The sequence below is a fragment of the Ruditapes philippinarum genome, unplaced genomic scaffold (genome assembly GCF_026571515.1).
Source record: "Ruditapes philippinarum isolate M1 unplaced genomic scaffold, ASM2657151v2 ctg20053_1_1_1_1, whole genome shotgun sequence".
Lineage (NCBI taxonomy): Eukaryota > Metazoa > Mollusca > Bivalvia > Venerida > Veneridae > Ruditapes > Ruditapes philippinarum.
Genome location: NW_026866027.1, coordinates 1 through 11994, shown reverse-complemented (window position 1 = coordinate 11994; position 11994 = coordinate 1). Strand labels below are relative to the sequence as shown.

General features: G+C 31.1%; 1 protein-coding gene across 2 annotated transcripts; it reads right to left on the bottom strand.

Moving 5' to 3' along the window:
• Positions 1-567: 567 nt before the first annotated feature.
• LOC132731038 (peptide methionine sulfoxide reductase MsrA-like) lies at positions 568-9188 on the bottom strand. Of its 2 annotated transcripts, none has more exons than XM_060717136.1 (6): positions 9088-9188; positions 6569-6706; positions 5739-5837; positions 5201-5265; positions 3889-4017; positions 568-3365 (listed from the first exon to the last, which is right to left on the bottom strand). In XM_060717136.1, the coding sequence occupies exons 2-6, from the start codon at positions 6621-6623 to the stop codon at positions 3030-3032; spliced, it is 684 nt and encodes a 227-aa protein (XP_060573119.1). In that variant the 5' UTR covers positions 6624-6706; positions 9088-9188; the 3' UTR covers positions 568-3029. The 2 variants fall into 2 exon arrangements, with proteins under 2 accessions (XP_060573119.1, XP_060573121.1); XM_060717138.1 differs by having other exon boundaries at positions 8995-9112.
• Positions 9189-11994: the final 2806 nt, after the last annotated feature.

Here is an 11994-nt window from a genome sequence, read left to right as displayed (position 1 = left end):
TATATTTAACAGTAAATCTTTGGACTTTTGTAAATCATACATCTAGTAATCCATTTCTTAAATCTAGTAATCCACTTTTTAAAATGTGGTAGTTGTGTTGGTAGTTTTCACTCTGAAAAACGGCAGGAAGCCACATTGAATTTTCTAGAGCTCAGTTCAGCAACCGCATTGTTCCTAGGCAAGCTGTCAAGCAATTTATCTGTACTAGTTTCCTTCATTTTCACAAGGAAATGATTAATTTCTTTACATGCCATAGCAGAGGCACAGTGCAAATGAATGACCGAAGAAAGGATTTAATAATCAATCACAAAGAAAGTGACATGCACTGACCAGGAATCGAACCAAGGTCGCTGATTCACAGTCTAACGCTCTACATGTACCTATTGCGCAAACTGGACGGCACTTAATTATGTGGTTTCTGTTATAAGGATTCAAGTTTATTGTTGTTGTTTTTTCTCTGTCAGTATAATGGGCAGGGGGAGTTTATGTCAGCTACTTAAATCTGTGGTTTTTCTGTAAAACATTACTTTCTAAGGAAATAAATTTGACAAATAGTGTAAAAATGAATAAGTTATATAACATTTATTTCCTTTTCATTAACAGTTTCAGGACAGAAATAACAATACATACTCAAGAAATACTAATAAATTCATAGCAAAAGTAAAATCATATACTTATAACAAGCAGAAATAAATACATTTTTATGACTTCCTGATCATCTAACATGCTTATTTTAGTTATCTTTGATTTTGATTGTAGACTTTAATAATTCTAATTACAAATATTAGTACATACAGCATTAATTTTAGCATAATTGTGTAAGAAGCTATAAGTTTATATAGACACACTCTACTAGTATTGCACATGATGCTTACCAAATGGTCACCTTATTGCAATAACTGGTTAACTCTTATTTAATTTAGAAGGACTTAACCCAGTACTCCACTAAGGTGACAATAATTTGCTTTCTGTCATTCAGAACTTATTTAGAACTTGTCATGTACAGAAATACTTAAGTAACTTCAGATACATGATTTTAAATATTTTAAAATACGATTTTGTTTCCTTAGTTCTTAAGTGTTTACATTTATTATCATGTATTACCTATAAAGTCTATTTATTGTTATAACACATAGAACGAAAGTGGTGTTAACACACATCCATGTAAATAATTATGTTAAATTGATTGTATAAACTGAGGTAATAAACAAGAGGTAACACAAAGACAGCATATTCTACTATTCTCAGTGCTTGAAAGTTAAACAAGAACCTAAATAATAATAATACATGACACGCCTTTGAGTCTTGGATATTGACCTAAAATTTAGTAAGTTCACAAAAGGCAATATTTCATTTAAAAACAATGCTAGCGTTCTGGATCTTTGAAAAAAATCTTCAATAATAATTCTGAAAACATGACTTAAGTTTCAAAACAATGCCCTTCTGTAATTTTGAAAACTGATGTTGTATGCAAAACTTTAACCAGGATTTTTTTTAAAGTTTATGGAGAGACATAATTTTGTCAAAATCTATGTCAGAGTTATGGACTTTCACAGTGACCTGATATCAATATCTCAAAGACATGCATAAAGTTACTCTAAAGTCAAGGTGGGTAGGATAGCTCCAATATTCTTCAAAAAAGTCAAGCTAAAAATGATTGATTATATTTGATAATTACTTTCTTCATCAAATAAAACATAACAGGAGAAGACTAATTAAATAAATGTGTTCAGTTTATAAAATTTACTTTCATTGTAGCACCAAGAACTTATAAACGTTTAGCTAATCTAAATAACATATTTGTTGAATGTTTAAAAACAGGACTTTAATAAACCAGGTTTGGAGATAGAGATACTGTGTTTGAACTTTGTGCTGGCTAATAGTCCCTAAATCCCTGGTGTTAAACACAAATTCACATTTCATAATTTATAACTACATTAATGTTATATGAAAAATTATATTTCAGCAAGATCTATGAAAAACACCTTGAAATAATATAAAATAACAAGAGGACAATTATGGCCCCTGATTGCTAACCTGGGATACATTGCTAGAAAAGGTTACAATTCTTCAATGGTGAAGTAATGTCACATTAGATCTGACAATTTTTACCCAAGCTGCATACTTTATAAAACATTTTTAGGTGTTTCCTAGTAAATGTTACATGCTAAATGGTTTTAACACAAGAAAACTTACATAAGTCTAAACAACCCAAGACGATCCCATGGCCGGGGCCAAAATCTTACATCTCAAGAGCATGATTTACATAGAACCACAAGCCATGTACATTTGTAAATGATGCTACATGCTAAAAAATCTAGGCTCTGGGCATGGTATTTTCATATTAAGATTTTTTCAGCCATGCTAACTACAAAAGTCAATGTAAACAAAATAACCCCTAAGGTGGAATCTTTTTTTAACAAATTGGCATGATTTAAGGTAACTTTCGTAGAGGTACACAAAATTATGCTACAAGCTGAATTTCTAAACTCTGGTCATTGCAGTTTTCAACATAAAGACTTTAATGCATTTTCCTATATAAGACCATATACTCTTAAGTAACAACTGATCTAGGAGAAAGATTCTAACCCCAAAGACATGATTTATATAACTATGATATCTGACCAATGGACCAGGGCCACAACATGATCCTGCATGCCAAACATCGAAATTCTGGACATTGCAGTTCCACTCAAGAAGGCGTGAGTTCTTTATATAAGTTAATATAATCTAATTGACAATGCAAGTCTATACAAGCTAAGTTATCAAAGCATGTAACTTTTGTAGAGGACCACATGGGGATGCTATTTGGCAAAAATGTTAATTTAAGGCATTGTAGTTTCTAGTAAGAAGATCTACGGACACAATGACATCACAAACAATCATCTCCGAGTACTGATGAGCTAAACACACATTATAAAATGTAAGACCCAGATATTTAGTCATGTCACCTGAGAGTGATCAAATAAATATGAATCATCTTTAAATAATATTGAAATTGAAAGCACTTTTTGTATATTATTATAATATCACAATTCGCTGTTTGGCTTCTTTTTTCCGTCCTTCTTCCCGAGACCAATTGGACAGCTCACTCCCGTACCTCCTAATCCACAATAACCGTCGGGATTTTTATGTAAATATTGCTGGTGATAATCTTCTGCATAGTAAAACTCAGATGCTGGAATTATTTCTGTCACAATTTTGCCGTAACCTTTTAATATTATCAGTTTTTCATATGCTTCTTTAGAGGCTTCCGCAGCGTCTTGTTGTTCGTCGGAGTAAAAATAAATTCCTGACCGATATTGTGTTCCTTGGTCGTTTCCTTGACGATTCGGTGTTGTGGGGTCATGATTTTCCCAGAATACCTATAACGCACAGTATTACGTTAATATTGATATACATATACATTAAAGTTGTGTTAAGTGTAAAACCGGTGAGTTATCTGTACAGATAAATATAATTTACAATAAAATAATAAATTTACATGAAATATTGAAATCATCCACAAGTGTGAATGTAGGTTAATTTTTATAACACATCTCTGACAAAATGTTTCGCATACTGAACCTTATTTTATCATGTATCATACGATATGTCAGTTGAATTAATTGCCAATTTTTTAAAGTTTTTTAGTTGGTTATGTTAAGTCATTTATTCAAAGCTGAATGCCTAATTACTACGTACTCTAAACAGCTTGATCATGAAAACTTTATGCAGAAAAAGCACATTGGGTACTTTCTTTGACCAATAGAAAATAATTTTCTCTAATTCACACGATTTTCACTGTATAATCTATTCAATGTTCTATGTTAACACAATCCAAATCTTTACAACTGAGCATAAAATACACATTTTAAACATCCTACTGTAGCAAACTCTATACTCTACCTTTAGAATTTCATCATATGAAACATTTTTTGGATCAAACACGACTCTGACCACCTCATTATGTCCGGTATTCCCTGTACACACCTCCCTGTATGTAGGATTCTTAGTATAACCGGCTGAATATCCAACCTGACAGTAGACAAAAAAGCTAACTCAAAACCATCTTAATTAGATAGCAGCTAATTTTATTTACTGTCAATGACTTCATAGCACTTCCCCCATTGGGTGTCATATCATTAATTCAAGAAATCATTTCACATTAAATATTGCTCTTTTTTTTCAGTAAAAGCCCTCTTCACAAATATGGATAATTAAATAAGTTTAAAGCTGCATGCCTCCATATGAGCCAAAATATTTCATGAAAATCAAACTTGAGAAAAATGTACTTAGATTTCAAGTAAGTAAAAAAAGATTCATGATTCAAATAATAAAATAATTGATTTTTGAAATACTCATAACCATATTTCCACTGTGTTACTAACGTTGTACCCCCCCCCCCCCATATATTGACCTCTTTTTGGTAATTAACATAAATTGTATGTGTCCTTTGCAAGGTGTAAAATTACATTTAATTTACTTAAATTAACAATGTTTTACATTAAAATAAATTTTCCAAAATTTCAAGAAAATTAGCATGAATCTGGAGGGCATGCTGCTTTAACAGTAACTATCTTTTTAATTCTTAATCTATTTTATTCATAAAGTATTATCAATAGGAAACTAAATAAATCATGTTTTTATAATTCTGACATGCAAATATTATCAAAAACCCTGATACAACTTAAAGCACTTAATAGTATGAAAATTACAAAATTAAGTCAGGTATGTTTTGTTTAAAGAAACTCAACTGAGGTTCTGTGAAAGATATCAAATTCAATTCCAGAAAGGTAGCAAGTTTTATAAATGTATGGTTTTTTTCTACAATAAATAAATTTGACATGCATAAACCTTAATACATGTACAATATACATGTACATCCTTATGGATAAATTGTAATCATTAACATTATGATATTTATCAACTAAGTCAGTTATAGGTGATAATAGAATTAAATAAACTTTTTAAGAATCCCCAAAATCTGTAATTTTATAAGAACAAATTCAGCTTCATATACTTTTCATCATGTCTTAATGTTTTATTGTTTCTACTTGTTCGAGTAATTCCAAACTTCTGAATTCAGGAAACTTCCACTATCCAAACTTTTTAGCAAATCCCACAGGTGTTCGGCTTTCAGAAGTTACACTGTATATTAGATCATTATCATAGAACAGTTCCTGATTGGTTGATTCAAATTTCAAAATATATTCCTTACCTGTGTAGAATAAACCCCTGCCTGCTTCCAGAACTTTCTCTCCGCTCCCCAGAAACAACCCATCCCTGAAACAAAGTAACAGTAAAAATATATAAATACTTTCAAAAACAAAATTACCTTCTATAATATCATCTGATTTGGTCCAAAAAGTTTCATCACTTTTCTTTTATTTTCATGTCATAAGAAGAATATCTTGTCACTTGCATATTTTAATTTTCTGAAGTTTCACCTTGTCATTTTGAAAATCTGGACATCTTGTATTGTACTTAGAAAAGCTTTATGAAATTCCAATATAAAGAACTTTTCTACAACTGTTTATAGCACTATGGCCTCTATAAACTGTCAAGGTCATTATTTAATACATGTATGTAAATACCTTGAAAGTTAAACAAGGCAATTAAATAAAGCAAAAAAACAACTAATAAGCAGGAGGAAATTGTGTGTTCAAAAAGTTACTTAAAGTACAAAAAACAACAGTTACAAGAAGTGCAATTAACAATATCATTTGATTAACACAAAATGTTTTTAAAAAATGTACCAAACATAGCCATTTGCATCTGATCTGGAAATGGTGGCACTGTGGGGTTTCCATTGACAGCATGTTTTGGTGAGACTTTTATTCTCTCATCACGTCCTGAAAAAAATAAAACATTTACATTAAATTTGTTAATAAATAAATTAATTTATAAAAGACATATCATTAACTTGTGAATAAATATATATAATTACATGAATTTAATGCCACACTTGTAACTCAACATAATTAGTTCAGTAATTTAACAGCACATGACGTATTTTGTGTCATAAATCTAAACATTCAAATTTTGAGTAACATGTGATAAAGTAACAATGTTGTGAAAGACTCAAAGGGCTTTTAGTGCTATCTTTGTTAAAGATCCTGTAACACAATTTTTTTTTATGTTTTTTTTTTATTCAATAAATATATGCTCAAATGAAGATATACAAATATTGTAAGGTCCAAAAAGCATTATTTGTAAAGATATTACCGAATTAACATTTTATGTGAATAAAAGGAGGTATTTAGAAATTTATTTTCTATAAAGTCTATTTTTTTTCAATAAGAGATGAAAAGCATATATTTTAATGATTACATATAATGTGGAAAAATATTTGCAGTACATATTTTTACATATTCTTCAATGTTTGAAAAATTGTTTGAGAAGAATAAGTATATAATATACATAAATAAAATTTTACTTAAGAGTGGCAACAACCTTAATTACAACATACAGGATCTTTAAAGAACACAGGCAAGTTATTTATAATAAATGAAACATTTCCTGAATGTATCAAATGAAATTAAAGAAAAGAAAATTATATTTATCAGGGTAAGAATTTCATACCTGGGCAAGGCATCTTGTGGTGTAGGCATAGTTGAAGGTCTATCACCCATAAAGCCCATAAAAAACAGACCTGCTGCAGGCTGAATGTCTCAACACAGACTGAATTACAAACAACAGGTTAGGTAGTCTTGACAAAATTGTCCTGAAAAAAGAAAAAACAACAGGAATGGATTTGTAAAAATGCCATGTCCACAGCATTGTATAGAAAGTGGGAAACAAAAGTAGTTTATCATTTGTTTGTACATTTTGTAGTAAATTCTTGAATTTCAATTCACAATTTGCTTGCATGTTGAAATCATATTAACATTACATAACAGTTCAAAATAAAAGAGCATGTATGTGAAACTTTTGCCTGAAAGAACATTTGTAAACTCAGAAAAAATATACCACTAAAATAAGACAAATGAATGGTAAAAAACCAGTAAAACAATGATTTATAACCTGTGTTGATAAACCATAGACCCAGTAAATATTACTGTACCTCATTCTGAGACAGATGAATATTTCCTATAGTCAGGTTGACAAAATATAAACAACTCAGTGAACTATTAACAACCTTTTATCTGATTACAAATATAGGCCACTAGCCAGTGATTTCAGGCTACTACATTTTATTACACAATTATATCAGGTTTGACCCAATTAGAACTTCTGAAGACACTTACATAAGAATACTACAGTTGTGAAGCATTTAAAAACACAAGCAACTGTTTGTTTCATAGGGACTATATTTTATATTGAATGAGTGAGAAATGGGTGTGAAAGAACAAGATTGATTCAAGTGTGATGGTACAATGAATGTTAAGTAAATGGAATAATGTGAAAATTTAATGTGAATGTGTGGGGCATGCAGATGAAGATCATTAGATGGTGGAGTGTTAACTAAGTTGAGCAAGTTCTTAGGTGTGTTAGTGGGTGGGGGTTATTGAGTCTAATGATTGGTAAGTGAAGATGGGAATTTGATTGCTTGTTGATACGTTTAATGCGTTTATGAGTGGGGATGGTGAGTTTTGATCATTTGTGAGTGGGATGGAGAGTTTGATCATTTGTGAGTGGGATGATGAGTTTGATCATTTGTGAGTGGGATGGTGAGTTTGATCATTTGTGAGTGGGATGGTGAGTTTGATCATTTGTGAGTGGGATGGTGAGTTTGATCATTTGTGAGTGGGAAGGTGAGTTTGATCATTTGTAAGTGGGATGGTGAGTTTGATCATTTGTGAGTGGGATGACGAGTTTTATGATTGGTGAGTGGAATATTGAGTTTAATGGTTTATGAGTGGGATCTTGAGTTTGATCATTTGTGACTGAGTGGGATGGTGAGTTTGATGATTTGTGAGTGGGATGGTGAGTTTGCTGGTTTGTTTAGAGTGAATCTGAATTTGTGTTTGTGAGTGGGATGGTGAGTTTGATGATTTGTGAGTGGGATGGTGAGTTTGATGATTGGGGAGTGGAATGTTGAGTTTAATGGTTTATGAGTGGGATGTTGAGTTTGATCATTTGTGACTGAGTGGGATGGTGAGTTTGATGATTTGTGAGTGGGATGGTGAGTTTGCTGGTTTGTTTAGAGTGAATCTGAATTTGTGTTTGTGAGTGGGTTGATGAGTTAGGTGTTTGTGAGTGGATTGATGAATTTAGGTGATTTGTGAGGGGGATGGTGGGTTAAATGATTTGTGAGTGGATTGATGAGTTAGGTGATTTGTTAGTGGGACGGTGAGTTTAGGTAACTTGTGAGTGGGATGGTAAGTTAAATGATTTGTGAATGGGATGATGATATTAGGTAATTTGTGAGGGGGATGGTGAGTTAAATGATTTGTGAGTGGATTGATAGTTAGGTGATTTGTCAATGGGATGATGAGTTTAGGTGATTTGTGAGTGGGATGGTGAGTTAAATGATTTGTGAATGGGATGGTGACTTAAATGATTTGTGAATGGGACCATTAGTTAAATGATTTGTGAGTGGATTGATGAGTTAGGTGATTTGTGAGTGGGATGGTGAGTTAAATGATTTGTGAATGGGATAGTGAATTAAATGATTTGTGAGTGGATTGATGAATTTAGGTTATTTGTAAGTGGGATGGTGAGTTAAATGATTTGTGAATGGGTTGATGAGTTAAATGATTTGTGAATGGGTTGATGAGTTAAATGATTTGTGAGTGGGATGGTGAGTTAGGTAATTTGTGAGTGGGATGGTGAGTTAGATGATTTGTTAATGGGTTGATGAGTTAAATGATTTGTGAGTGGGATGGTGAGTTAAAGGATTTGTGAGTGGGATGGTCAATTAAATGATTTGTGAGTGGTTGATTAGGTAATTTGTGAGTGGGTTGATGAGTTAAGTACCGAGTAAAACGATGGTGACTGATAATAAAAGCCCTGGCGCAACATAAAACAAATGCTCACAGAAATCAAGAGAAAATTCTAAATAATACCTACATATATCTATCCTTAATTATCCTTGATGAATACAGTATGACAAGTAACTTCACTTACATCACAGAGCTATCTATACATGAAAATTCTACTTACATAACTAAAATCTGGAACAAGAGTACTTCATTCAGTAGACGCTTAATTTGCTGCTTACAGCGCTTGTTTGACAAAGAGCACATTTAGGTCAACCAATACTAAATGTATAGTGGTCAAACACGACTATATTTCATCTTCTTTTTAATAATGGCTACGTTCATCATACATGTATGATGACACGCTATAGTCGTATAAAAACAAGTATTAGCATTTCCAAAAATGCTTGGAATCGCCGTTCAGCCATGAATATAGAAATGATATTTCATTTCATGCCAAATAACTTTATTGTGTGTGGTCAACACGTAGCCTAATTAATTTGGCGTGAACGGTTTGACCCATTTTACAGACTTTTTTTTTTTACTGTCAAACGGAAAAAAGACAGCGCCCGTCCAAAATTATCTCGGTGTCTCTTTGACAAGTCTAATTAGTTGGACTATCGGCAAATATAATAAGCTTCTTGCGTAATTAACAACAGTTATACTTAATTGCAACACATTAAAATAATGTCTGTGAACATTCTATAAATGGAATTTATTTTCTATACTGCGTCGACTGCTTTGCGATGTTTTTCTGAAACGGACTATTACTGGCCTGCTACATAGATAGGCATGATGTTTTTTATATAAAGGAGAAAAAAAAAGTATATATTAATAACATAACAAGAATTTCATAATCGGGAACTTCGTTCACAGGTGTTCCTTAAATAATTCGTTCACTGGTATTCAATAATAATTAATTTTGAAAAAAATGGTATTTCTTATGTTTAATGTCACTTTATATTGTCTTATATATCCTTTTAATTTTTATGTTGTAAACATGCTTTGGAGACTGTAAAAATATTATTTCAACAGAAATTGGCACAAAAACACAATATACTTCGAAATTTTAGAAATGAAAACAATGCTGTAGGAAGGCTTACAGGCAGAGATGATAGTCATTCTGTGTAAAGGCTGACATGGGATCATGAATTTTGTACATATTTATTTAGTAGCATGTTGTTTAACATGTTATATAACATGATATACTCTGCCAGTCTAGTTTATCACTTGTTTTACAATGGAATTATTACATGTAATTTACTCTTTAGATAAAAACATCCCCAAACCAAAATAATTCGTTTTCAATATTACAAGTTTACTTTTAATTTTGTAAGACGAAGCTAGCGGATTATATGAGGCTGGCCCTTATAAGGCCCTTAAGTATGCCTATAGACCAAGTTAAAGAAAGCCCTGTCCTAAATGAGCCAACTTCACCAAAAGTAGGGCAAACTAATTAAGGCATTACAAACAAATAAATACATTCTTTTTTCATCGCAACCCCATATGAGACATATTCTTAAGAGTATGGCCACATACATAAAAAATACAGTCCTATGAATCAATCTCAATTTATCTGTGAAGAATGATATAGAAAGGAGTCTAGCCCCCTTTAGACTAAAGCTACCCTCAATGAAAAGGCAAATCAAAATAAAATGATCTGTTCTATAACATTTGATGAATCTTACTATGTATTATAATGTAAGTTATATTTCACAGGTTTGAGATATTCTCATCATCAAATTTTGAAAAGGAAACCGCTTTTTTTGGCTAAAATTTCATTCTGATTTCCGAAGAAAAAAATGGATAGAATGCTGTTGGCCATGCAAAAGGAATACATGTGTTCAGTTACCAGTCCGAGTTGCAAAACCTGATCAGTCAGTCAAGCTCGTCCGAAAAATAAGATAATTTTATTTTGGCAACAACACCATATTTTTCTCCAAGATGCATATGACACAGACACTTGTGGTGTGGAGCTTAAAACGCCTTTAAAATACAAATAAAATGTACATTTGTCAATCCCAGCACATGTACTGATCATTATATATATATATATATATATATATATATATATATATATATATATATATATATATATATATATATATATATATATATAATATATATATATATATATATATATATATATATATATATATATATATATATATATATATATATATAAACTTAATATAAGCCGTTTTGAAAAAAAAATCATATTTCAACGTCTATAATAGTAGTGTAATATTATAGACGTTGAAATATGATTTTTTTTTTCAGAAAAGATTGTAATTTTGACCATAAATTTTATATAATAGTACATTCTCAAAAAAGGGGATAAAGCGTTTCTAAATTGCTACCACAAAAATCAGATAAATTTAAATAACCAAGTTTATATTTAAATAGCATTGTATTAGTTGGAATAAGTCTATGAAGAAATTTGTATGGAAAATTTCTCAATGACACATCTGTAGTACTTTTAAATGGAACCATATGTATTTTATGCTAATCCAGCTCAGTTTCTATTTCTTTTTCCTATTTCTCTTCACTTGTATTTTCAGCATGAATTAATTTTTGTGAATTGACTCAACGACAAACGGAGAATTAGCTATTGTTTTGTTTATTATTTACGTGTTACATATATGTACTATATCAAACTGAAGCCGTTTGGTAGATGTATGTTATTACTAGACTTAACTTGTTTACAAAAGTGAACATGTTCTTCTTTTAGTTAAATTTCAACACAGGTTTTACAATATTAAAGGCACGTGAGACCCATCTTGTCTATTCCTTCTGATCTGGTGCCAGTGGTGATAAATAATATATCATGTGGTTGTATCACCTGATAATCTCTCAATTTGTTTAGATGAACATATCAGATGAATCCTTTGAAATTTTCTGAGTTTGAACAAGAATATTCCATTGAGACATCAACTTCTGTTGCATATATTGCCATTGTCTAATTATCGGCTTGAATGTGCAGTATTTAGATATTGGACGTTCTTCATTTGTGAAATAAACAAAATAAAACTTTCATCAATGTATTTAAAGGAACTCCACTGAGGTTTAGTTTCTTACTGGGGCCTGAAAA

What these genes read in the sequence shown, in the direction of transcription:
- LOC132731038 (XM_060717136.1), bottom strand. Translation starts at nt 6,623, where the DNA reads ATGGGCTTTATGGGTGATAGACCTTCAACTATGCCTACACCACAAGAT. An exon ending in TACACCACAAGATGCCTTGC is followed by an intron (nt 5,838 to 6,568) that starts CCAGGTATGAAA and finishes TTTTATTTTTTT; the next exon opens with CAGGACGTGATGAGAGAATA. An exon ending in CATATGATGAAATTCTAAAG is followed by an intron (nt 3,366 to 3,888) that starts GTAGAGTATAGA and finishes TGTGCGTTATAG; the next exon opens with GTATTCTGGGAAAATCATGA.